At 40.9% G+C, this 26,886-nt stretch overlaps 1 protein-coding gene across 1 annotated transcript; it reads left to right on the forward strand.

Moving 5' to 3' along the window:
* The first annotated feature begins 578 nt into the window (after positions 1–578).
* On the forward strand, positions 579–25,742 carry LOC143138703 (N-acetyllactosaminide beta-1,3-N-acetylglucosaminyltransferase 4-like). The gene is made up of 4 exons (XM_076299122.1): positions 579–683; positions 20,602–20,647; positions 22,075–23,042; positions 25,650–25,742. The coding sequence occupies exons 1-4, from the start codon at positions 579–581 to the stop codon at positions 25,740–25,742; spliced, it is 1,212 nt and encodes a 403-aa protein (XP_076155237.1).
* Positions 25,743–26,886: the final 1,144 nt, after the last annotated feature.

Raw genomic sequence — 26,886 nt, forward strand, 5'->3', positions numbered from 1 at the left:
CAATTGGTGTGTATAAGATGGGCTATATTTCTGCACAACTAATATTGGATCAACTGGTAACCGACCTGGGGCTGGTGTATGCTAGCTGGTGATGCTAGTTGCGCGTGTAAATCCTCACACCCCTAACCTTAAGAACGGCTCTAACCGCTGAGTTGGAAGTAGGGTTACCACACGTTCTGGTTTTCCCGGGATTGTTCTCTTTTTTATATATCTGTCCCGGAAAATTGATCATCTTTCCCGGGACACCAAATGTCCCGTTTTTTTGTGCAAATATGCACTTCTATTTTTTTAAGTATTCCCTAGTTTCACTTTCAATAAAACGTAGCCTACGTTCTGCTTCTGCAATCTACTATTTTTCTTAAGTTATCTTGATTGTATCCAGCTGTCGGAGGCAGGGATGCGCTAATTTGATTGGTTGTAATGCAGACCTGCGAAACGAAAGTTTACCTTAACCATCAGCATCACCTAGCAACTACCGGCCCCGCGCAGCATGTCCAAGAGAGTGAGTGCGTGCGGGTAGGCAACAGATTGGAGACGGTAGCCTAGTAAGAAATTACGGTTCGATTTGGTTTGATAAAATGGGGCGCGAGACGGAGGAGGATATAATCAAAGTCAGGGCCAGCGGCGAAGAAAAAGAGATACACAGTAGGCTCAACGCCGACAGGGTGAAACTTTCGGAGTGGGTAACAACTTAAAGGAGAAGTTCGGTGTGAAATTGACCTTAGCTGTACTGAAAGATGTTGCCGAGTACTTACATGTGTCCAATAGGCACCTTCGCTCACCCCCTAGCATTCTGAATTACGCCGTTTTTAGCCAAGTAGCTGTGGGGGGCATAGCGTAGCCTATGCAGCTAAATCGCTATTTTTACACAATTAAAAAGGTTCCAAGACCCTCAGAAGTCTACCAATGCAGTGTGGAGTTACTTGGAACCTTTTTAATGGTGTAAAAATAGCGATTTATTTGCATAGGCTACGCTATGCCCCCACAGCTACTCGGCTAAAAACGGCGTAATTTGGAATGCTAGGGGGTGAGCGAAGGTGCCTATTGGACACATGTGAGTACTCGGCAACATCTTTCAGTACAGCTAAGGTCAATTTCACACCGAACTTCTCCTTTAATATTATGCATAGTAGCCTATTGTTAATGTTTTATGGATTAGCCTTATTTAAAAGAGCAGGTGAAAGGGCATTATAAGAACCGTTTAGACTCAGCAACCTTAAAGTGACAATGAATGCACCATTTGCAGCATTTGTTAATAAGTTATTATTTAAAACTAGTAATAGGCCTAGTATAACTATGAATTATAGCCATTTAACATTAATCAAAATCATATTTTTTTTTGGGGGGGGGGGGGGGGTCGGCAATGAATGTCCCGGATTTTCACAAATCAAATGTGGCAACCCTAGTTACTGTGCAAAGCACAGATTCCATTTGTGTTATCTGTTATCACAGATTTCATTCCATATTAGCCACCATCAACCAGCCAATGATGTTGTTATGCATGTACAAAATACAACATTTGAACACCCATATTGCTGCTGTTGTAATTCATTGTATATAGGCTACAGCTCTTTAATGTGATTACTCATATTTCAAGCCGCATTTCTCCGGCCCCTCAGTTGTGATGCTTTTCATGAACTGGCCCCCATTACAAACTAATTGAATAGCCCTGTCCTAGGACGTATGTAAAATGTTAGGCTACCGTTAGCATTGGTTGAGTGATGGAGGCCAATTTGATTATTGATGTATTTGTAGAAAACCATAAATACGGTTATAGGCTACCAAGCAAATTGATAACAGCACTAATTGTATCTTTCGACTTTCACCTCGTTTGCTTATGACCATAACCTAGGCTACTAACAGGAGCTAAGTGAGTTAGCCACAACGCGTTCGCTACGTGATGGTTTTCTAATGGAAAAAATTTATGGGCTTCCTGAAAGATAACCTGTCTATGATGCATCCTAAACACCGAGCTGGGACATTTCTGCTCAAAGTCTCAAAAAGCATCTGAGTCAACGTTCACTCCCAAACACCCATATAGGCTACTTCAACCCTTTATTTCCAAAGGTGATTCAAGTAAGGAAGAGCATGGCTCAAAGTAAAGTAACTAGGACTGAAACTACATAAATTCGTCAAAGTGAATCATTTGTGTCAACTCGCCGCAATGTAGATTTATTAACACACCTGTGATGATCTACATCTCCATTTAATCCAAATGTTTTAGAGCGCACGTTGAGATGTATTCAGGGCAGGGCTGTACCTAAACATATTTGTTGCACGTGCTACAAAAATCATTCTTTGCAATGGATGATTTAGTACCAACGTTACACCGGTCCGATACTGTTTTGCCTATACCGTGAGACTGAGATGCTTTTTGTTTGTTCGAAGTGCGTGTTTAGGGTGTGAGAGGGGAGTCGATGTGCTTTGATTCCAGCTTGTTAGTTGTAGTCTATGCGATTAAAAACATGTGTGTGTGTGTGAAGTATCCAAACAATGATAACGCTTTCATTGTGGCTGCTTTAGCCACAGACCTTGAGCTACTGTACAGTGGATCAGTGTTGCCAACTTAGCGACTTTGTCGCCATATTTAGCGAGATTTCAGGTCCCCCCAGCGACTTTATTTTTTTAAAAGCGACTAGCGACAAATCTAGCGACTTTTTCTGGTGTTCTTGGAGACTTTTGGAGACTCTGTCGTGATTGCATGTACTGTCCCATTTTACTCTTCTGAGTGAGCAGTGAGTTCTGTGCTGTGTGTGATTGCCCCTCCTCCCTCGCTACTGTCTCACCCTCTCTCAGCTGATAGCTCTGCTCAGTGGCAGTGTGTGCTGCTGCGAGACAGTGGGCTGGATTCAGGCTGCTCGAAACACTGCAGGCCGTAGGCTATGCAAGCGAGCATCACAGACCGGTCTGCTTATCCTGTCCGTCATCTGCCATTCTCGTTCTGTATTAAATTATTAACGCCTTAACTAACGTGATATCTGATCGATCATTTGCATTCAGTCAGATGAGTGTGGTAAAAACCAAACTTCGTAATCGGATGTCCTTGCAGACCTTTAACTCCATCTTGTACATCCGTTATGGCCTGAAGCTGTCTGGTGAGGCTTGCTATGAACACCAGCTACCTGATAATGTTTTACAGCTTTTTGGCACTTACTCTTTCAAGGCAGGTCCCTCAGCTGCTGAACCTGCCATAGAGGGTGAAAATGAGGATGACCTACTCTTTGTTTAGTGTGTGTGTGTGTGTTGGGAGCAGAGGAGTTCTGAATAGTTCATAGTTCATAGGCCTAGTTGTAAATCAATACATTTAGAAATTTTCATAAAAGTGGGTTAAAAACCAATAAAAAAAAAAAAAAAAAAAAAAAAAACATTACAAAAAACACAAAACCTTAAAAAAAAGTAACTCTGCCAGCGTGTCTTTTAATTTACGTCTGCCGGTCCTATGCCCGGGTAAAGGAGGAGGGTTAAATTCGTCATTACGTCATTTAGCGACTTCTGGCGACTTTTAGGACAGCCTTTAGCTACTTTTCTCACTGAGGAGTTGGCAACACTGCAGTGGATTGGGTTCCATTTAGAAGTGTCCACTTAATTTGCGCTTTCCGTGATTTACACAGCTGCGTGAAATGTATTACTACTGTAATGCAAAACTATTAATATATAACTTTTCGCCAAGAGATGGCAGCTTAAGTCCGCTTGATACTGTAAGCCATTGGTTCCCAAGGGAGATTTTATTTGGGTCGCCAGCATAGCTTAGTGACAATTTATGTTGTGTAATAGGCCTAGCATAGTGCCTACCTTATATAGTTTGTTAACAGTCATGGTTTTGTCATAACTCCCTCTATGCATTTTTGCATTTAGAATAGCTTTGAAACCGGGGGGGCGAACACGTCGCAGGGGGGGCGCCAGTGCGTGGATATCTCAATTGCAAAATTAAACAATATTTCTATTGGGCGCCTACCATGGACTATAGGCTGGATGAACTGATCTGCCGGCAATTTCTTTTTCGACTTCTTAAAAGATTGAGCTTGGTCTGGCGAAAGCCAGACTAACCATGGACCTCATAGTTGCAAAATGCAAGGGAACATGAATCAGCCTATTATTTGCACAAACAATAACGGACAGTAGCTCTTCAACTTGGCCCATTAAGATGTGTATGAATAGTCTAGCAAAGCATTTCATAAATGCCCTTTTGGACATGTCAGTTATTTGCACCACTGGGTAAAACTGCATTTTGTTTTAGACTAGTGGTATTTAATTTGTGCATAGACAAAAAGCTGAATACCATATGAACTAGATGACTAAACATATGCATATGTAGAAGAAGAAACATTCACAAAAATCCATGACATGACCTCTCTTCTTGATAGCTGTTGAAAACTGCATGGAACTGGCAGGGACTGTTTTGTTTAATAATAATAAATAAATAAATACATTATGCTGCTGCTTTCCCAAATACAATGTAGCCTACAGGTGTACCTTTCATCAGTCCAGTTGCAATGGATGGACTGTGATGAACTGCCCTACTTGTGATTGTTTAGAGATTTTAAAGATTTTATAACAATGCTACAAATTTTTTGGCAAGTGCTACAAATCTATTCACCTTTGCAGCGCCAGTAGGATATTTTGTGTGCGGCTGCAAACACACATTCCAAACAAGCATATACAAAAGTTTCAAGAGTGGGGGATGGAGTAGAAGATGGAGACCAATTCATTAATATGGTTTATTTTCGCGGCATGGATGTACAGGACTGTGCGGCGGTCATATTTTGTACCGCTGTGCGGTACATCTAGTTTTAGAAGGGATATTCGAACGTCATTTTTGAGCAATTTTGACATCCCTAGTCCACTGTAGGCTACGCCTATCGTCTGTTAACACCTTCCACCTAACCCCGGTGAGTGGGGGTCGCTATAATGCGTGTGAAATAGCACCATTGAGTAGTCTATGCGAAATAGCCTTAAAATCGTTCCGGTGTTGTGTGCCTTCTGGTTTCTCCACCTACTGGTTTCCTTGCGCGTGCATGCGCTGCAGCAGTTGTCAGACATTCACAAACAGTGCCGGTTCAGACCTCCATGGGGCCCTAAGCAAAATCCTGCTAAGGGGCCCTCCTACCTGAACTCTGAGTGTGAAAATTTAACCATTTTTTTACAGTATCATCTGACAACAGCGCTCCCAATATAATCATCCCACCCCATTTTGGATGTCTATGGAAGTTACCAAATATAGTGTGTTTCCCTATAAAGGACTAGGAGAAAGAAACATAATTGTGTGTGAATCACCTTCACACAGCAATAAATGCCCAGTTTCAGTGTCTGGGCTGTTTGCAAAAAATAACTGCAGTTTTTTCAAGTACAGTTCAGTTATGCCACAGTAGGCTACAGTGCAGTATAGTATTTTCATGTCCAAAATACTGCATTTCTGTAGTAAAGTACAGTACTATATGCAGTAGCCTACAATGCAGTTTTTTGTGTCTAAAATACTGCATTCCCTAGCCTGGGAAAAACCCAGACGTACTTCCGGCAAATTCGAGATTCGCTCTGAAAGTCCGTCTGGCCAAGAACCCATAGAGCTGGTAAGTCCCGCCCTTTCCGCTATCCCCGCTGGACCTCTAGATTGAAAAATCGTTAATGCAAGTGAATGTGAGAAAATAATTATTTTCTGGTCCCGTTTGAATTTTACCATGAATGTGAACATATGTTGTCTGTGAATTTTTAATATAATTTTTCGTGTAAAGAATGCTACAATTGAGTGGGTAGAAGTTTGATGCGGTTAAACTTTGTGTGAGAGCACTTTGTGGACTACAACTTTCCGCTAGACGACAGCTAACTAGTTTCCCATAACAACCATCAGTTGGTCGAGAGGTAGAGGGTTATTAAGATCGACTTTGAACACAGTGAACCATACAACTTTACAATCACACTGTATCATAGTGTTAATGTGTTGAGTGAAGCTAGACATGTTTCGAATATTTTTGTTACCATGTGTGTTTATTCCTGCCGTTACAAAAACTAGCATCTCAGTTAATGTTAGCGATTAGAGCTAGCTCACGTCACAGGTGACATGTAGTCTTTCTCGTTATGTCTTTTCCACAACTGATAGCCGAATAATGCATGAATATACTGTCAAACTCGTAACATGAAAAATTATATTAAAAATTCACAGACAACATATGTTCACATTCATGGCACAATTCAAACGGGACCAGAAAATAATTATTTTCTCACATTCACTTGCATTGACGATTTTTCAATCTAGAGGTCCACTGGGGGTTTAGCGGATGGGCGGGACTTACCAGCTCTATTCTAGCCCATTTCCAATTTTGCTAGATTGAGGCACCAATCAGAATCCTTTAGGCGGGCTTTACACGATGACGATAGAAGAAGCCGGGGTTTTAAAAAAAAACATCAACCATGACAGCTGCTGCTTGTTTGAAGCTGATATTACGTTGGTTTAAGACAGGGAGTTAGAAGTTTCTTAACTGCTTCCTTATGTTGGAATATGCAACATTACAAACATGTATGTAAAGGGATACCTATGTGATATCTGCAACAGTGGTAGGCTACTGAAAACGGTTTGATATTCTGTTCATTTATAGGACTATAGCTGGACACGTAGCCGACAAAAAACACATAGGCTACTTTTGAATTGGTGTGCTATGCAAGCATAACTCGAATGCTACACTTCAGTGTTTGCCTTGAAACAATTCCGGCATAATTGCTTTGAACGTTTCAGTCTCTCGTCCCCCATTCCTGCTATGTCCCGGTCAGCCAGAAAGGACGAATGAAACAAAATGCTCGTTTGAACGTGAACGGTTTTGTTCAGAGCTGAAAATGCAATTGTGTTTGACAGAGGGCAGATGTAAATTGCTAGTGACAAAATATTAGCTTTCAGTGTGGCACGATGTCTTTGTAAATTAGCCTACGTTTAATTAAAAAGTGGTTAATTATTCCTGCTTCTCCCTACAACCAGACAGTGTTGCAAATTGTGTTTCTGTCTCTTTCGTTGCTCTGATTGGTTTTTGGCCTCTCCTATTGCGTCCGAGGCATTTTGATCGGCGTCCGTTTGGGAACGCCCTTTGGAAATGGGCTGTGAACGAACCTTCCCCAGACCCACTCTCAGTTACGACTGAGAAGGGTCTGGTTTTAACCGGGCTATGCATTCCCTGCATAAGAACTGCAAATATTTTCTCCAAAACTGCGGTTTTCATACTCAGAAATCTGCAGTTTGACACTTGAAGTAATGCAGTTTTTTTTGTAAGGGTCTGGTTGTGCTAGTAGCCTACTGGCTGACTGTTCTTCACCTGTGTGTCTGTAGTAGGCTACTTGCCAAAGACAGGCTATGAACTGGCTCCCCTGATTCTCTTATTATTTCAATATTTATTTCAAACGTAGACTATTTTAAACAATCATTTTAATACTTCATATAGGCCTAATTTACGATGTGCATTGTCCATGCAGCACAGCGAATCAAAGTTAATACATTAGGCTAGACCTACTTTCCATTTTGCATACGTTCAGTTTGACTGAAACATTGTAAAACAATTTAGTTCTTTTAAAAATGTATGGGAAGAGTGAAATCACCTATTAGTTTAGACGGGTCCTCACATGTTTCTGCTGAAAAACGGCTAGTTCATCCCGAGCTGCACGTTATTATGAACGCATTTAAAGATGCGGTTATATAAATGTAGCCAGTCGCCCGCATTCAAACAAACGGAATATGCAATTATATTTCACAACTTTGCACTGTGACTGGGAAAGGCTGGCAAGCAAGCCGCAGACAGATCAGGGGATTCACTTCCCTGTTAGGTAGGCCTAGGCTAGGCCAGCAACACGCGCTGGAGAGACGCATGTTGACATCAAACCATGGAACGAACGCAAGTTTACCCGACTGCTGTTCCCGCTGTCATTCTCGTGGCATTTCTTCCGTTTTTCATGCCCTGAATGGTAATTCAGTTTCATGTTCATCTTCTTAATGTATGAGGCACTGTCGCTATAACTATATAGGGCCTACTTACTTGTCTGTCACTATCTTGACTCAAGAGGAGACGGGGGAGGGGGCCTTCATTAACTTGCGGGGCCCTACGCAACTTGCGTAGTGTGCGTATAGGGAGAACCGGCCCTGTTCACAAACAAGTTGTTTTAGGCGGTTTGAAGTCGCTTTTCATACGCCATGAGCGCTCGGCTACATTACAGCCACTCGGACAAAAGTCCGAAAAAAATATATGTTTTGAAAACTAGCATTAAACTGGATTCGATCCCGCAAAAGCAACACACGCGTGACTCTCTCCATCCTGATTCCCTACTCTTTGAGCCAACTAATATGTTACGCGAATCAATTAACTATTGTAGGCTACCATTAATTAATAACGTAAGCAACACCCAGGTAACATGTTGTCCAGGCTATCTGAAACAAGGGGTTGCCTCTCATCTACAACAACTGGTTACCTTGGACTGCTACAGTCGTCAGTGCACTGTGCACAGTAGGCCTATGCTTTGTGGTTGATCAACTAAAAATAAAAGATGTATTTGGTGATGACGTTATTGTAGGCCTAGTAGACCTACATTCTGAGAAATTAAATGGGACGAGAAACGATCTACATAGCGCACCAGACCGCGATGTTTTCAAGGGGTCATCCCTATGTTCCCCGGGTCCTATGTTCCCCGGTCCCGGGTCCTATGTTCCCCGCTACCGGGGAACATAGGACCCTTCCAAGTAGACTGCAGCCGCACGGCAAGGCGCGGTTTGTTGTTGCTCCGTGCCACACTTTGTTTGTGATGAGGGAAGGAGAGGGGGCGCCGCGAACTGAAGTTCTTTGCACAGAGGCGCAGTGCGGAGCCCAGTGTGATATAGTCACGTTTAATTTATTTAATTGTAACAGTAGCTGCTTGAAAAGACAGTGGCATGAGAGTGGTGAATTTCATCAAAACCCGGCCCTTAAAAGCGCGTCTATTCTCTACACTTTGCGAAGAGATGGTAGCTGACCAAAAGGCTGTACTGTTTCACAGCGAGGCAAGGTGGCTTTCCCGAGGTAAAGTGCTGTCGCGCGTGTTTGAGCTCCGAGTCGCCTCTTCTTGGAGGAAGAGCGCTATGGAAAGCCGATTGAGCATTTATTCTGATATCTTGATATCAGGCATAATTGTCATGTACATGTAAGCCATTTTTGTCAACTAGTTAACTAGTGAGCCATGTTTCTGTGAACTAGTTAACTAGTGACAGCCAAAATGCTCACTAGTTAACTAGTAAGGCCCAAATTCTCTCTAGTTAACTAGTTAATATGTTTCATATCTTACTAGTTAACTAGTAATGCTCAGCATGTTCACTAGTTAACTAGTGGACATTGCAATGTGCACTAGTTAACTAGTTTAAAGACTTCTATATATTACTAGTCAACTGGGTCATTCTACGAAACCGGTGCCTTTTGCGTCCGGTCCATTTCATGAGCTCTCAACAATGTAAAAATGTGTCAAAATGTATTTCAAAGGATCAAACCTGTTAATTTAAGTGTTATGAATTACATAATGCATATTTCAATGTCATTGTAAATATAAATCCTACACTTTTTAGTCATCTTTACCAAGGACATGGCCAATTTCCCCATGTCCGGAAAGTCACATATGGAATTCGCACCTAATATATTAATTAGAACATTTCATTTTTTAACCAAATTTTCATTAATGTCATGATTAAAAATATGCTCTTGATACTATACTATATGTTTTTTTTTAATAAAAGTATGATTTCCTATACAAAAATCATGATTTATGCCCGTCCCGTAGTTTTACATACCACCCCATAACGCTTACATGTTCTGGCTATTACAAAGACACTGTTTCTTTAAGTGACCTCACAGACAGCAGATGACATCACTCAAACCCTTGCAGGAGCCAAGGTCTCAAGCAGGGAAGTTCCCACACAATTTGATATGATTTATTTGCTCTTTTTGGTAGTTAGATAGGGTCCGTTAAGCTTAACCTTACCACCCCATAACGTATAATAGATAGGGAAACTGTTAAATTAGGATTTTTTTTTCAACTGTAATGTAAAGTGAAGGAAATTTTAAACTGAATGATATATTTGCTATCTTAGCTAGTCAATAACAGTGCTAGCTGCAGTCATTCTGAGGTGAAATTTACCACCCCGTAACATACCACCCCATAACACTTTGTATCGTTATGGGGTGGTAAGGGGAATGTAGAGGGGGTGATAAGGGGAATGCAGAGTGGTTGCCATTGCCATTTAGATTACACAATTCATAAAAATTATATTTATATATAGTTTTACATACTGTGATGACTGGGGGAAACCTCTGTTCTTTCTGCAGTGAGCCCTTAGCAATAAGTCCATAGCAACCAGCTAATCTGTTGAATGCTGGTTCATCAGTATGCATTGGTCACTGTTAATATTTTATGACTATATTGTATGCCAATGTTAGCCTACTGGAGACTATTGTGGTGAGAAATAATTATTAAACAGCTTAACTAGTTGTGATGAACTTGTTGGGAAGGGCTAACTACAAGCAGAAAGGAGGTTTCTGTGGTCATCACAGCAAATGAATGCATTTCAAAATGTAGAGTACTTAGCTTTTTTGTGTATCTAGTGACAACCCAGTCATGAACTCTCTCTCTCTCTCTCTGTCTCTCTCAACTTGGCACACACACCTAGTCAGTGTAAATAATTATGATAATTTTCATAATTTGCAGACAATTATGGCTCCAATGAGCAATGCTGAACGACAGCGACTGTTCCGTGCTCGCCGCAATGCCGATCCAGAGAGGAGGCAGCAGTATCTAGAGATGGAGCGGCAAGGAGACGAGATGTCGAAAGAGGGAAGAAGTTGTTGATCAAAGACCTGAGTGAGAGGGACCAACGACAGTTAAGGAAAAAGTGGAAGGAACAAAATGAGGCCCCGTCCATTTATTAGGGAAGTGCGGTGTAAGTTTAAATCTTACTAACGAAGGTATTATAGCAATATTATAAATCTGGCGACGGAATAGCCTAGAACTTGGGTAGGCCTAGCGTTTAGTAGCCTATGCACTTGCGGTGATAGCCAAAACTAATGTGAATCGCGGACTATCCTACAACCAAAGAAAGTAAAGGAGATTATTTGTACCTGCGTTAGCCAAATAAAGGACGGGACTGCACCCTTCACAAACCGTAAAAATGAAGTTTATTAGTTTTACAGTTGACTACAGTTGACAGTTCACTATCAGTCCACACAAACAATTCTGGTTTCCTTGCACTAGCCATTTTCGTCGTAGCCTATTATGTCTGTTTGTATAGCCTACAGCACGCAAGCTTTGGTCAATTTCTGTAACAGAAACAATGCCACCTCTAGGCCTGGGATATAAAGTAACGTGTTGAGTCGTGTTGAGATGGATACGTTTGGACGCAAATATTCTTGATACGGTTCCAGGGAAGACGGAGGAAAAAAAGATTGGTTTGGTACGTGTGGACTACACTGTAACAAGATTCTGTGATTTTCACAGCATCACTGCTGTTTTTGAGAAAAATGTGTACTGTATTTGTGAATACAGTATGTTGCTGTGGTTTCGCTATGAATTATGGTCAAAAATGGTCAAACTACAGTAATAAAAATTTGCTGCGAATCATAACACAGTAATAAATCTGACTCCTCCCTCACTTGTCAGCTTTTTGAAAATTTTGAAAAAACATGGCGGAAAATCAGTTGGGGTTTTCTGTTTTCGTTTTGCACATAAATACAAAGTTAAGCTCCCAGATAGCAAGGTGACATTGATATTATGTTGATTTTCCATCCAAATCATCATTTTGAAAAGATATTGAAAAGTCATGGATTTATGGTTTACTGGGAAATTTTGACGTGGTGATTGAAACGTGCACCGTGCGACGACGTTTGAACTGTCCGGCGGGAGATCATTTTTGAGCAACAGTTCAGTCAGAGTCAGACCAACGGTGTTCAGCACTCTGACAAGTTCGCAGCTCCACCTTAATGGTAAGCAAGCATTTATTTACGTTAATGTTTCATTGTGAAATTGTACTACATTAAATTCGGGCATGTGTACAGTCTATGTACGTTGTACTGTCTAACTTACAAACTCATCCATGCTTGTTGGATCAACTAAGTGCTAAGTAACGTTAGGCTAGCTATCATAGTTGCTGTTGCTGTGACGGTGGCATTAACGTTAATGTTTTATGTTACGTTAACGTTATGGCAGTCTCATTTATATTAGGCCTACCTTAGTTCTCAGTAAGTTACAGTTTATTATATTCATATCATTTATATAAAACATTCGCTAGTAGTGCTAGGCCTAGTATGTTAACGTTACTGTCACAATGTTAGGCTGAAGATGATGTGCTGCTGGTTAACGTTAACGTGGAGGTTTAGCTGCTACCAGCTAACTTATGTAACGTTAACTCCTCGTAATCATGTACGGTTTTGTGAGTTTAATAGGCTAACTTTGGCAATATTGATATAAGTTAACTTTAAGTCACATCTGACTATCATTAACCGTTCGGACGAACAGCGCGAATGGCTGTTGCTGCAAGCAAACATCATCAATGAGCTCACCCAGCTGGCTAACTAAATATACCTTGCGAAACTTATGCTAACACCATCTTCAGCCTGGCATTTTGACAGTAAACTCAAAAAACATACAGTATATATATATAAATGATTATTCTAAAGTTGCACTTGTAAGTAGCCTTCCGTTTCAGTTGAAAATTGTTATCTAACACTGTTTATCTTTTTTTCTTCTATTTCTGCTAGGTGCTGCTTCACTCTGCTACGGGTGGTGGATCAGGCTGACTGCAACCGTTGGTCTAACATTAGGATGCAGCACACGAGAATTTCTAAACGAAAAAAGTGAATAAATGTACTTGCTTTTCAAACTGATAACAAGTTGTCAATGGTTATTTATGCAAGTTTGTGTAGCCTAAACCATACCTAGGCCTAGCCAAATTTATCCTGGCTGTAGATAAAGCAGGATATGAATTTCCCAAAATTACTGTATATAATATTACAGCACTGGTATTACTACTGTACTTAGTTACAGTATGATCCATAAGTACTGTGATTAAAAATACGGTAGACAATTCAATACTGTATACATTACAGCACTGGTAGTACTACTGTAGTTTGCATTTACAGTATCAGGCATAGGTACTGTGATTTCATATACAGTAGGTGTACTGTAGAGTGAAATACAGCAACTTGCTGGTTATTTGCTGCCAGCAAGTTGCTGTAAATTTTACGTTAAACTTTTTACAGTGTAGCCCTGGAAAGCAGGCAAAGGCTAGCCTGGAAAATCCAGACCCTGATAATCTAGAAAGATTAAGGGTCTGGCCACGAACAATCATGTAATGGCCCAACTCGAGGGGTGGCACCAAGCATGCATTTGAAAATCTCACTGCACGCAATTGGATAACACTAGACCAATGTTTACTCTGAATGATTACGGACTTCGACGCAATTGGATAACACTACGATCAATGTTTCCAACGTTGCAACGCTGTCGTCATCAGTTTAGCTCGCCTCTGGCCCGCCTATGTCAGATACGATTTGATTGGTTCTACGGGATGCAAGGGGAAAAAGTAACGTGCATCATTGCTCATTGCCAGAGTGCCTCGCAGAGACAATTCCATTGTGCTCTTGCGAGAACTCTGGATTTCCAGGGTAGGCGAAGGCTAGAATGAAGGCTTTTGACACCCCTCCTGAGAGTACTTTATCTTTTTCAATGTACTCAATTTTATGATCATATATCAAAATGAATGTACTCAATCTTCTGAAATCTATCCATGTTGAATGTACCCAGTATTACATGACATAACATGCATTTTGAACTTCATATCAATAAATATGTTTATATATACTTTGGATCTTGACTTATTACGACATTAACAGTCCACACATATGTCCAGAACTAATCAAATTATTGTTAAATTATGGAAACAAACAAAATTAACCACCCCGTAACAGGATTTACCACCCTGTAACATGACTTACCACCCCATAACATGTGTGTTTTTTTTAAAAAAATACTAGAGAGTGAGTGAAATAGCCCATAAATAAATGTTTGATCATAGTGTGATGAAGTGGGCCTATTTACACATGTAGCTTTAATTTGACAATAGGGAGTAAAATAGCCAATATTGTTCAAAACACCAACCAATGGGCATGCGGAATTCACAGTTTGAAGATTAGAATCTAAATTCTGCAAATCTCCAATTAAAAAAGAAACCTATAACTTTTAATATCAAATTAAGGACATTTTTATGACAGGAAAACATGAAATGTTCTGAATTCAATGTATGCATTATGTCTAAAATGGAGCGCATCTTGTCCGTTACGGGGTGGTAAAAAAAAAGACACCTGGGCTACAATAAAAAGGAAAATATTAATAGGGATTTATGCCTGAGGTGGGAAAATATTTTTTTATGCAGGTCATATATGTCTTATATCATGTGGATGTCTTAAAATATGGTTTGTCCTACATGATTTTTTAAAAAAATGTCAAAGTGAAAAGGCACCGGTTTCGTAGAATGACCCAACTAGTAAGGTACAAAAATGTTTACTAGCTGACTACTGAATGTCAAATTCCCACTTGTTAACTTCTATGTAATTTGGCCAGCCGCTTAAGCATTTATTCTGATATCTTGATATCAGGCCAACATGCAAGCCATTTTTGTCAACTAGTTAACTAGTGAGCCATGTTTGTGCACACTAGTTAACTAGTGACAGCATAAATGCCCACTAGTTAACTAGTGAACACATTTCAGCTTCACTAGTTAACTAGTGACAGCCAGAAATGTCCACTAGTTAACTAGTAAAGGCCAAAATGCATACCAGTCAGCTAGTTGAAGGCTTTTGGGTCTCACTAGTTAACTAGTGACTGCCAAAAATGTGCACATGTTTACTAGTGAAGGCAAAACACATCACTAGTTAACTAGTTGCAGTAGGTCAATGGCACTAGTTAACTAGTGAACCATAAATGGCTTACTAGCTAGCTAGGTGATGGCAGTAGTCTCACTAGTTAACTAGTTGATGCATCCTTTGTCCAAACTAGTTAACTAGTAAGGTCATAAATGTATACTAGTAAACTAGTTCAAGACAAAATTCACACTAGTCAACTAGTGGCGCAGAATTCAAATTAGGAGGCGGAGAATTCTGGAAATTGAGGCTTTCTATTGGATCCCTATGTCCAAATAGAACATGACAACCAATCACAGTGCTGAATTTCACGAAATCCCACCCACAACATTTGCATGTGGCACACAAGTTAACATGCTGGCCAAAGGAACTTTAACTAGTAAACTAGTGGCTTCAATGTGACACTTACATGTAAACTAGTGAAGGCAGAACTGCTCACTAGTTAACTAGTGAAGACACAAATGCCCACTAGTTAACTAGTGAGGTCTAAAAAGTGTCACTAGTTTACTAGTGTGCACCAAAACACCCACTAGTGAACTAGTGATGTCAATTTCCATTCGACTAGTTAACTAGTGAGGTGCAAAAAGTGTCACTAGTTTACTAGTGTGCCCCAAAATGCCCACTAGTTAACTAGTGAAGGCCATTTTAGCCCCACTAGTTAACTAGTGAGATGCCAAAATGGTCACTTGTTAACATGTAAAGGCCAAAATACCCACTAGTTTACTAGTGAGGGTGTTGTGGACCTTACTAGTTAACTAGTGGCATGTATAATTTGTTCACTAGTTAACTAGTTACACCTAAAAAGAGAAACAAGCTGACCGTTTTTGTCCACTAGTTAACTAGTGGAACAATTGAAGTCTCACTAGTTTGCATGTGTGGCAGTGAAGCAGCTCACTAGTTAACTAGTGCCTGAAACGGCTATTATGCAAATTCTAATGAGAGGGTGGGTAGAAGACTCCTATTGGATATTATGTAAGAATCCCACCCAGTCTAAATGTAAATTTACTGTTCATAGGCTCGCGATCAGGTCCTGATGGGTGCCCCTAGTGGCTAAAGTGACACACTGCTCTGCAACGATACTTCAGTATAGATAGTAAAGCAGAGCCTGCAGTATCTCATATTCTGTCAAAATGGTTTTTAATAATAACAGGGAAACCCCATGCTTTAACAAGTGAGCTCTTAGTGATCCACACCAAAGATTCAAGGGATCGATTTTAATATTAGGCCTATTCTTTGTTTATTGTTGCTAGGCAACCACAGACATAAATGTATCCATTCAGTCACGCTTTTCTGATTAATAACTGAAAAACAAAAGATTGTACACATTAACTGCACATAGTTTCAAAAGTAATTAAAAGCTCAAAGATCAAGAAAAAAACTCCATGCACTTGTAAGGAATTGAACCCTGGTCTCCCACATGAGGTCATGCTGCTTAACCACTTGAGCTAGTCTTGCCACATCAGCAATGCTATCATCAATGTTCATGTTACTGAAACGTTTTGTTGCTAGGCAACCATATACAAATGCCTCCAGTTTTATCGCGATTTTCAGACTAATAACTGAAAAACTAAAGATTGTAGACATTAACTGAACGAAGATTACAGCAATACACCACAACTTTGTCACTAGACGTCTTATCAAAACATATTTTTATGCTCAAACGATCTTAGTTTATAAAAGTTTGCTCTTAGAACAGCCTGGACGAAGTCAGCCATGTTTTCTAGGTTTCTGAGTCCTAAATGGACCAATCAAAATCCTTGTTCCGCCTTCTTCATTTGCATGCAAGTGCGACATTGCACACTAGTAAACTAGTGGCCAATGTTACGTCCCACTAGTTAACTAGTTGCACAAAATGCCAGCCGTTTGTGTATTTATTCAAATTCCACTAGTTTACTAGTGTGAGGGGCATTTTTCTCCTGCTAGTTCATTATGGACAGTGTTTTGTCCTCACTAGTTAACATGTAAGGCTCAAAATGCCCTCTATAAGCTAGTGAAAGGCATTAATAATGCAGATATGCTCACTAGTTAACTAGTAAGCATGTCCTGTTCCATTACTAGTATACTAGTAAGGCCAAACATGTCAACTAGTTAACTAGTGAAGGCCAATGTGTCACTAGTTAACTAGTAAGAGTACCTTTTGCATTACTAGTAAACTAGATAGCTCCAAAAACAGCTACTAGTGTGTGTCTTGTGCGCACTAGTTAACTAGTGAGCTGCTTTACTGCCACACATGCAAACTAGTGAGACTTCAATTGCTCCACTAGTTAACTAGTGGACAAAAACGGTCAGCTTGTTTGTGTTTTTAGGTGTAACTAGTTAACTAGTGAACAAAATATGCATGCCACTAGTTAACTAGTAAGGCCCACAACACCCTCACTAGTAAACTAGTGGGCATTTTGGCCTTTACATGTTAACATGTGAGCGTTTTGGCATCTCACTATTTAACTAGTGGGGCTGCAATGGCCTTCACTAGTTAACTAGTGGGCATTTTGGGGCACACTAGTAAACTAGTGACACTTTTTGCACCTCACTAGTTAACTAGTCAAATGGAAATTGCCATCACTAGTTCACTAGTGGGTGTTTTGGTGCACACTAGTAAACTAGTGACACTTTTTAGACCTCACTAGTTAACTAGTGGACATTTGTGTCTTCACTAGTTAACTAGTGAGCAGTTCTGCCTTCACTAGTTTACATGTAAGTGTCACACTGAAGCCACTAGTTTACTAGCTAGAGTTCCTTTGGCCAGCATGTTAACTTGTGTGCCACATGCAAATGTTGTGGGTGGGATTTCGTGAAATTCAGCACTGTGATTGGTTGTCATGTTCTATTTGGACATAGGGAGCCAATAGAAAGCCTCAATTTCCAGAATTCTCCGCCTCCTAATTTGAATTCTGCGCCACTAGTTGACTAGTGTGAATTTTGTCTTGAACTAGTTTACTAGTATACATTTATGACCTCACTAGTTAACTAGTTTGGACAAATGATGCAGTTAAATGTCCAGTTACAAGGCAAAGACAAGCACATACCTCACCTAGCAAATAAGATTGCTGCATTCACCAAAAAAACTTGAGTATGGGACAGGCGCCTCGATCGCGACAGTATTATGCCTTTGAGATTTCTGAGCGAAATCGCTGAAACGTCTGATTGGGAGACACTCTTGTGATCCCATGTATTAAACAGTAGGCCTACATCACATCCCTGCAAAGTTTTTTTCAAAAATATTTCCCAACCAGCAGTGCTCAGTATGACTGGATTATGGATCCATTTAATGCAGCATGTTGGCATTTCATTGAATATATTGTACAATGCTGTGGCCTGTGCTTCCTAATATGTTGCTGGAAAACAGAAATATGTGTGTTATGTATTTATTTATTATTATATCTGCAGCACCAGCTGATTTTAACTTTGTTGAAGAGGATATATTTAGAACTTGTCATTATTTCAATAAATTTGACAATTTTAAGCTTGACCTACCACTTTCTTAGAGCGATGAGGGACAGGTGGGGCTCGAGAATGCCCCCTCAAAGTGGGGAATGAAAGAACAAGTTTGAGAACCACTGATCTAGTTTGTTAACTACCACAGTCACGAGTTCAGTCCCAAGCTTGTCATTGTCTTTGCACTTGGCATGTCATTGTTGATTCTTACTGTACAAGAGGTGACGGAGGTGATCTAAAATAGCCTTTGGTTGAGCTGTCGGAAGAATGGGATTAATTTTAATGGAACAAAGAGATATCAAACTATACTGGGCTGTAGACCCAAAGGGACATTTTTGGATTATTGACGAGTCAGACCAAAGGGGCTTCGGAGCAACGCGCAGTCCCCCCTGCAGCGTGCCAGCGAACGCAAAAATGAACAAAACAAAACAATTAAATATCAACTTAAAAAGGCATGTAGTTGTAGCGCGTTTCTTCTGTGTGAGGTGCAGCTCGTGTGTTGCTGTCATCAATTTAGTGCTGAAGCGGACAATGCGAAGTTACCTAGAATGTTAACTTTGAACTCGTTATATTCAGTAAAGAAGCACTACACAAGTAAAACCATTGTAGGCCTATGTTATAAAAAATGTTCTTCATCTATTCTTTTACTCCGCTATACTCAACGTGGAAGTTAGGAAAATCGCCCTTCTGGCTTGTGTCAATATTGCACCGTGCGCGTATGTGTAGGTCTACCTGGTGTGCTACGGCAAGCAACATTGACGGAAAAATACACTTTGCTATCGTTTGTGCACGAAATGTGCACTCGCAAGCATATCCCATGCAATTTCCGTGGTCAGATACAAGGCGGGGAACATAGGACCCTTTTCTACAAAAAAGGTCCTATGTTCCCCGGTCCCATACAAATAGCGGGGAACATAGGACCCGGGGAACATAGGTACGCTCCCGTTTTCAAGGGTTGAATGAAGGGAGTTTGCAAAACTTAGTGTATTTTTCAAGTCAATAAACATTCTTAATTTTCGAATGTCTTTGTCAGGGAACATCTGACTTTTAAAAACCATAGGCCTGGTAGTCGCTCAGACAAGGAGTTATAAGATAAAGGCAATACCATTTGTGTCACCTAATGCAGTTCAGTGAATTAGCAAGATACCATCAGAAGCCAACAATCATAAAGCACAGTGCGCGCGCGTTGCGACCACCTAGGCTATGTTATAGACGTTCTATGAGGTACCAGTGTTTAGCTGTGTCACAAAACAATAAGCTTTGTCAGACTACTTTTAAAATGATATTCAGGGCTATATACATTTTAAACATTCGGGGCTGAAGACCCGACAAAGACTTGCGTTAATTCTTCAGGTGGGAAGTGTCAGGATTTTTCATACGAGAGACGCTCTCATTGGTGGTTAGTATATGGAGTAGGGAATTGACAGCAACATATCCAATCACATTATGAGAGATGCTGAATTTAACATAAACTGCGATGTTTGATTTTAAATTAATGTAAATTTAGCCGGGACTGTAAGCTGGCACACGTGGGTGCTCGATGTTTTCAGTGGGTGCCCGAGAGACAGAGCACCCACGGTATCGGCGCCTATGACAAGCGTATCTCGCGGTTGCATCCATTACAAACAAACATGCAATGTGAACGTCTGGGATTGGGGAGAGCACTAAATGCTCTTCTGAATAAGCACGAAGTCAAGCCTTTAAATGAAAAACACTCTTTAATAATCAAAAAAATAAACGCTAATGAAGTAAACTTGTGATCATCAAAAATCGTTTATCGCCTGTAACTCTGTGATAACAGGACGTAACAGGAAGGCATTTGGCTGAGCAACGGAGGTTAATATGCTCTATATTTTGTCCAAATGATGTCTGTCTATCGTTGCACTCTGTAGTCTCAAGTCTGTAGTGAAGTCTGTGTAGGGTTTTCCAGCTCCATTTCTTTTTACGAGACACCCTGCTCACTTGAGACCTCTGCCGGTTGTTGCAGCGTCGTTGCAGCGTCACTGGAAAAATACAAATTGAAGTCGCGTGATGCCGCGTGGACCGCGAGGGAAGCTGGCCAAGTCGAAGCACTACCACTGTATAGCATGTGTGTATGGCACTTTCAATGACCAGGATAAATCCTTCTAACTAAAGGTAGTGAAAATGCCCTTAAAACAGTCTAGGGTTCTAAGGGCTAAATGAATAAATGTAAATAATTGGTGAACTCTGATATCTTGTCATTGCCTCTCATTTGACCTTCTTTCTCATCTGCTTTGCCCCTCAGCATGAAGATGAGGATGGCAAGAGTTCGGTACCACCGGTGTGCTCTGGTCAGTGCTGTGGCCTTCATCCTCTGCTGTGTGATGCTCAAGATGTACCACCACCTGGTCTTCCCATTGGACTCAAAATCGCCCCCTTTCTACCAGATATACACACATTAGGGGTGTAACGGTTCATGTATTCGTATTGAACCGAAACGGTACGGGCGTCACGGTTCGGTGCATGAATTTACACGGAGAATACACGGTATAAAAATACATAAAACTCGTGTGCGGATTAATTAATGTCATGCGCAATTACTGTTAAGTAGCGAGAGTTACGGGAGTTCTTTAGCGACACGTAACGCTAATCTGTAGGTCGTCAGTCGAGTCCGTCAGTCATTAGCAGCACTAAGGTTAGACCCACAAGAGTTAGAGGATCCGCTGGTCTCTTTAAGATCGCAAGTTTGAGAACTTCAGTTACAGTAACGTTAGTACAGGCGAAAGAGTGGTGGATAAGATGAAACTGTGTGTCGGCGTTGTTCAGCAGTTGTTGGGTATGTGAGTGGAAAAAATGCTACACATATTCGAAGCCATCACCCAGATGATGTAGGCTACCAATCACTGAAACGAGGGGAAAAAAAACTTCCCCTGCGCTTCAGCAGCCTTTGGATACACATACAAATAGGGCCAAAACCTATGGCTTAAATTAAATGATTTCGTAATGACAGAAAGCTATGTAAATCGCGTGGTAATTACCTTTATGTTGGGGTAACTTGTAACTTCTCACATGAGGAGCTGGTAGTGTTAAGTGCATAGACAGTAAAATAAAGTGACAACGCTAACCAGGCTAATAAACAAACCATGCTACGGTGAGTTAACGTCAAAGGGCAAAGTCACGTGACTTCTAGTTGTAGTCTGTTTATGAAATGAAAGGAGCAATTTCGTTTTTTAAAAAAAGGCAAAATAGTGTGATATTTTCACAGTTAGTAGGCTAGATTATTACTTTACACACAATGAAAAATATTGAGGCAAATTGTAGACCCTTCCATATACAACTAAACACAGATGTTGAAGGTCTTGCTTAAGTGGATTTTTAAAAATCATTTTTCTATGTAATTTGCACTTTCAGAAATAAGAGATACTGTAGGCCTATTTTCAGTTTTATAGCTGATTGTCTTATTTTGTTTACAAGTTACAGATGGAGTCTGGGTACTTATTGTACTGTTTAGCCTACATCTTACACACTTCAGGCTGTTGCAGATAGCTCAGGGAAGAGACTGTATGACACTAGATGGTACAGCCTGAGACATGCACAATAAAAAAAAATGCTTTCTGCATTTTTGTTTTGCTTTTCCCTCCATTGTACCGAACTCGTACCGAACCGTGATGTCCGAACCGAGGTATGAACCGAACCGTGACTTCTGTGTACCGTTACACCCCTAACACACATACATGCCCTTTTTGGTCCAACATATCTCATAATGGCACTGCCTCAGCACCAGCAGGCCTCTACACTGTCCAGTGGAACTTTACATGCTCTGCCAATGATGGCACAGAGGTCATTCCATCACACCTGCCCCAGTCATACCAGGAATTCTTACGCTACAGGCATTGCCGAGCATTCCCAATCCTGCTGACCCCTTCACCTTGCGAGGATGACCTCTATCTGTTGTTGGCCGTGAAGTCCACAGCTGTGAATGTAGACCGCCGTGCTGCATTGCGGGACACCTGGGGTCGTGCTGGTAGAATCCAGGGTCGGCGAGTTAAGCTGGTCTTCCTGATGGGCCGCTCACAAGACCAGGTGCTGGGTCACGACCTCCAGCAACTGCTGCAGTGGGAAAGCCGTTGCTATAGGGACATCTTGCAGTGGGACTTTGCTGACATCTTCTTCAACCTGCCTCGGAAGGAGGTGGGATTCCTCAGCTGGTTCTCTCGTAAGTGCAGCAGTGCGCAGTTTGCGTTCAAGGGCGACGACGACGTGTTTGTGAACACAGGGAATCTGGTTGAGTTCCTGACAGCCCACAAACCTGAGAATCACCTGTTTGCTGGATACATCCACAGACCTGAGATGCCTGTCCGAGACAATAACTCAAAGTATTTTGTCCCTGTGGAGATGTACCCAGAGGGGAAGCTCTATCCACCCTTTCCAAGTGGCGGTGGATATCTCATGTCACAGCAGACTATGTTGGGACTGGATGTGGCGGCCCAGAAGGTGAAGCTGTTCCCACTCGATGATGTCTTTCTGGGCTTGTGCTTGGAGCTAATGGGTGTGAAGCTCACACACCACAGCGGTTTTCTGACATTCGGCATCAGCAATGACCGAAAGCGGCCCTGTGTTTATCGTGAAATCATGCTGGTGCATCAGATGAACCCGACAGAGATGCGGGACATGTGGTTGCGGATGCAAGACAGTCCACCATGTGATAGTAGTGGGGAAAAAACTTGGGAGAATCCTACTCTGTGGGTTAGTTGTGATCACACTTTTTTTTTACACAGTACATCGAATGACAAAAATACAAAATCTATAAATAATGTCCTTTAAATGGTTCTGTCATGACTTATTTAGAGCAGACAGTTCAACATATTTTGTAATGAAGAATAAATCAGGTTTTGATGTTGCTCTTCCAGTATGCAAATCATTACATACTGGGGCCGATCAGCTAGTCATCCCCAGAGTCAATACCAAGCATGAAATGGCATTCAGCCATTACTCCGTCCATCATTGGAGATTATATCTGTTTTAAAAAGAGACTTAAAACTGCACTGTTTGTTTTTTATTGTACTCTTTTAATATGCCATATGGACTGTTTTATAGTCATATGTATATGTATTCCTCTTGTTGATTTTTTACTTCTTTTTATTGTATTCATTTTCATTCTTTTATGTTCCTTTTACTAGGGCTATTTCCATTTCATTCGTTTGTTATGTCTGAGTCTTGGGCTATTTCCATGTAATTTATTTGTTTGTTTTGTCTATTGTTGAAAAATAATAAAAATGAACCGAACCATGCTGCCAAAAAACCTTGGAAAAATTGAAATGTGAGATGTAACGCTGGAACCTTGTGTAAATAAAAGAAATGTTATACCAACAAAACACAAGGGGATGGTGAGGGAAATTATTGAAAATATGATTTTGAGTTCTGAATGAAGATGCGCCTTGCTAAAACATATTGCTGCTATGCTTTGCAATTGCTTTGCTTCACAACACCATTCATGCGTAAAAACAAAATGTGGGATTGCAATGTAACTTTGTATGCGACATAACCAATTTCTGAAATGTAACTTTGTATGCGTCTTGTTTGTTCTAGAAGTTGTATCCTGTCTTATCCAAATCTTCGGACTAAATGTGATTGCTCATTCAACCAGTCATTATGGAGATACTTTATATTGTCATTCTATGGATTTTATGGACTTTATGGATCTATCATGTCCAAGGCGCACGGGATCAGCTACACGAGCCGGTAAGGATATACTCTCGGGAATGTTTAATGCGTTGGGACAATCCGAGCAGAGGGGATTTATATTTGGACCCACTTGTGACTGAGGATATTCTGACCGAGATCTCTAGGAACAAGTCTTTTGGAAACTGGAAAAAACTTTCGCAACGCGAGGAAACGAGGAAGGAGGGGTGGCGTCCGACTCAGGCTAAAACGCCAAACATTGCGGCGCATTCCGCTCCCATCCATAATACTTGCGAACGTTCAGTCGCTCAGAAACAAAATCGATGAGCTGCACGCTAACTCGAATTACTTACACGAATACAGGAACGCCTGTATTATGGCCTTCAGTGAGACGTGGCTGTCATCTAGAGATAACGATGCGGACTTATCAATCAGCGGCTTTGGGGCGCCTTTCAGGTTGGACAGGGACGCTACATCTACGGGAAAATCTCAAGGTGGCGGTGTGTGTGTGTATATAAACCAGAGGTGGTGTAACAACATCACTGTCAGGGAATTAATATGCACAGCTGACATCGAACTGTTGTCTGTCTCTGTTCGCCCATTTTATCTCCCAAGGGAGTTCCCCCAAATATTTGTGACTGTAGTATACATACACCCCAAAGCCAATACACAAACTGCTGCTGATACTATCCATACGGTGATTCAAAGACTTCAGTCTCTTTCTCCGGATGCCCCGTGTCTCCTTATGGGAGATTTCAATAACTGCAAACTGAGCAAAAGTCTCAACCTCTATCAATATGTCACATGCCCAACTAGGAAAAATAAGACTCTAGATCTGTGCTATGGCTCAATTAAGGAGGCTTACAAGGCCTCCCCTCGGCCCCCTCTTGGTTCCTCCGATCACAATGCTATCCATCTCACTCCTAGGTATAGACCTGTGCTTAAGAGGGAGAAAGTAAAAACCAGAGAGATCAAGGTCTGGAATGATGAGTCTGTTTCCCAATTACAGGGCTGTTTTGATTGCACAGATTGGACTGTTTTCATGGACTCTGCTTTAAATATTGATGAACTGGCTGACACCGTATGCTGTTATGTCTCTTTCTGTGAGGATACTGTTATTCCAAAAAAGCATGTAAAAGTGTATGCGAATAACAAGCCATGGGTCACTCAATCCATGAAACAAGTGTTAAGGAAAAAACATAGCGCTTTTCACAAAGGGGATGAGGGTGAAAAAAGAGAGGCAATAAAAGAGGTCAGATCAGAAATCAAGAAAGCTAAATTACAATATAAAAGTAAGATAGAGGGGAGACTGGGCAGCAATAACTTGAAGGCAGCATGGGAAGGTGTCAAGAGAATGACAGGCCTGCATAGAACACAAAACAAGCCAGTCCATATCCCAGCTTATGAGAGTGATAGAGATATTTCTGAAGCATTAAACACTTTTTATTCACGTTTTGACATTCATGACTTTTCAGATGAACTTCAAAAATTAACCGATGAGCAATCGCTGGTAAAGTCCACTACATGTACATTTTTAATTACACAGGAAGACGTAAGGTCAGTACTCAAAAGAAATAAGGTCAATAAAAGTCCAGGACCAGATGGGATTACTGGGAGATTGCTAAAGTGCTGTTCAGAACAGCTCTGTGGGGTGTTCACTGATATTTTTAGAATGTCTTTAAAACAGAGAAGGGTTCCAAAGATATGGAAGGAATCTACTATAATCCCAGTGCCAAAAGGCAACACTATAAAGACTTTAAATGACTTCAGACCAGTGGCACTGACCTCACTGGTCATGAAGTCATTTGAAAAGATAGTGAAATGGTTGTTGTTGTTAAGGGTGGGTGAGGCCTTGGATCCTATGCAGTTTGCATATAGGGCTAATAGGGGGGTAGAGGATGCCCAAATTACACTACTTAACCTCCTGTACAGTCATCTGGAAGGTCCTGGCACACATGCCAGGCTCTTGTTTCTGGACTTTTCTTCTGCTTTTAATACTATCCAGCCACATGTTTTAGTTAGAAAACTAGTATCAGAATTTAATCTTGAGAATAATCTTGTGGGTTGGATTATGGATTTTTTAACCAACAGATCACAGAGAGTAAAGGTCAATGGTTGTCTTTCAGAAAGGCGCGTCTCTTCCACTGGCTCTCCGCAGGGTTGTGTACTTTCCCCTCTGCTCTACATCCTCTACACCAATGACTGTAGAAGTCAGCATATAAATAGGCATATCCTGAAATTTGCTGATGACACAGTCATTGTGAGTTTACTGCATAAACATGAATCCCAGCATGGGCCAGTGGTTGATGAGTTTGTCAGTTGGTGTGACAAGTCTTTTCTTCAGTTAAACATCTCAAAGACAAAAGATATGGTCATTGATTTTAGAAGAAACCAATCCTGTTCTCCACCACTGACTTATATAAATGGAAGCTGCATAGAGATGGTTGACCAGTATAAATATCTCGGGACAATGTTAGACAACAAGCTCAAATTTGATATAAATACCGAGGCTATTTGCAAGAAGGGACAACAACGGTTGTACTTCCTTAGGAAGCTCAATTTGTTTAATGTGGATAAGGTTATGCTGTCTTTATTTTACAAATCTTTTATAGAATCTGTTCTCACTTTTTCTTTTATTGCCTGGTATGGAGGCATCAGTCTTAGGGACAAAAACAATCTTAGCCACATTGTGAAGGTGGCTGGGAAGTTGATTGGCTGTCCACAGTTGTCCTTGCTGACCATTTATGAGAAGCAGGTCATCCAGAAGGCAAGTTCTATACTGGACTGTAAAAATCATCCCCTTCACTGTTCATTTGAAGCTCTTCCATCAGGCCGGAGACTAAGAGTCCCATTTTATAAGTCCAATAGGACAAAAAACTCTTTTATTCCTAGTGCAATACGCCTGCTA

This window comes from Alosa pseudoharengus, unplaced genomic scaffold (genome assembly GCF_046254945.1).
Source record: "Alosa pseudoharengus isolate Yale_2024_CS ecotype anadromous, Long Island Sound unplaced genomic scaffold, YU_APseudo_1.1 YU_APseudo_1.1_scf_21, whole genome shotgun sequence".
Taxonomy (NCBI): Eukaryota; Metazoa; Chordata; class Actinopteri; order Clupeiformes; family Clupeidae; genus Alosa; species Alosa pseudoharengus.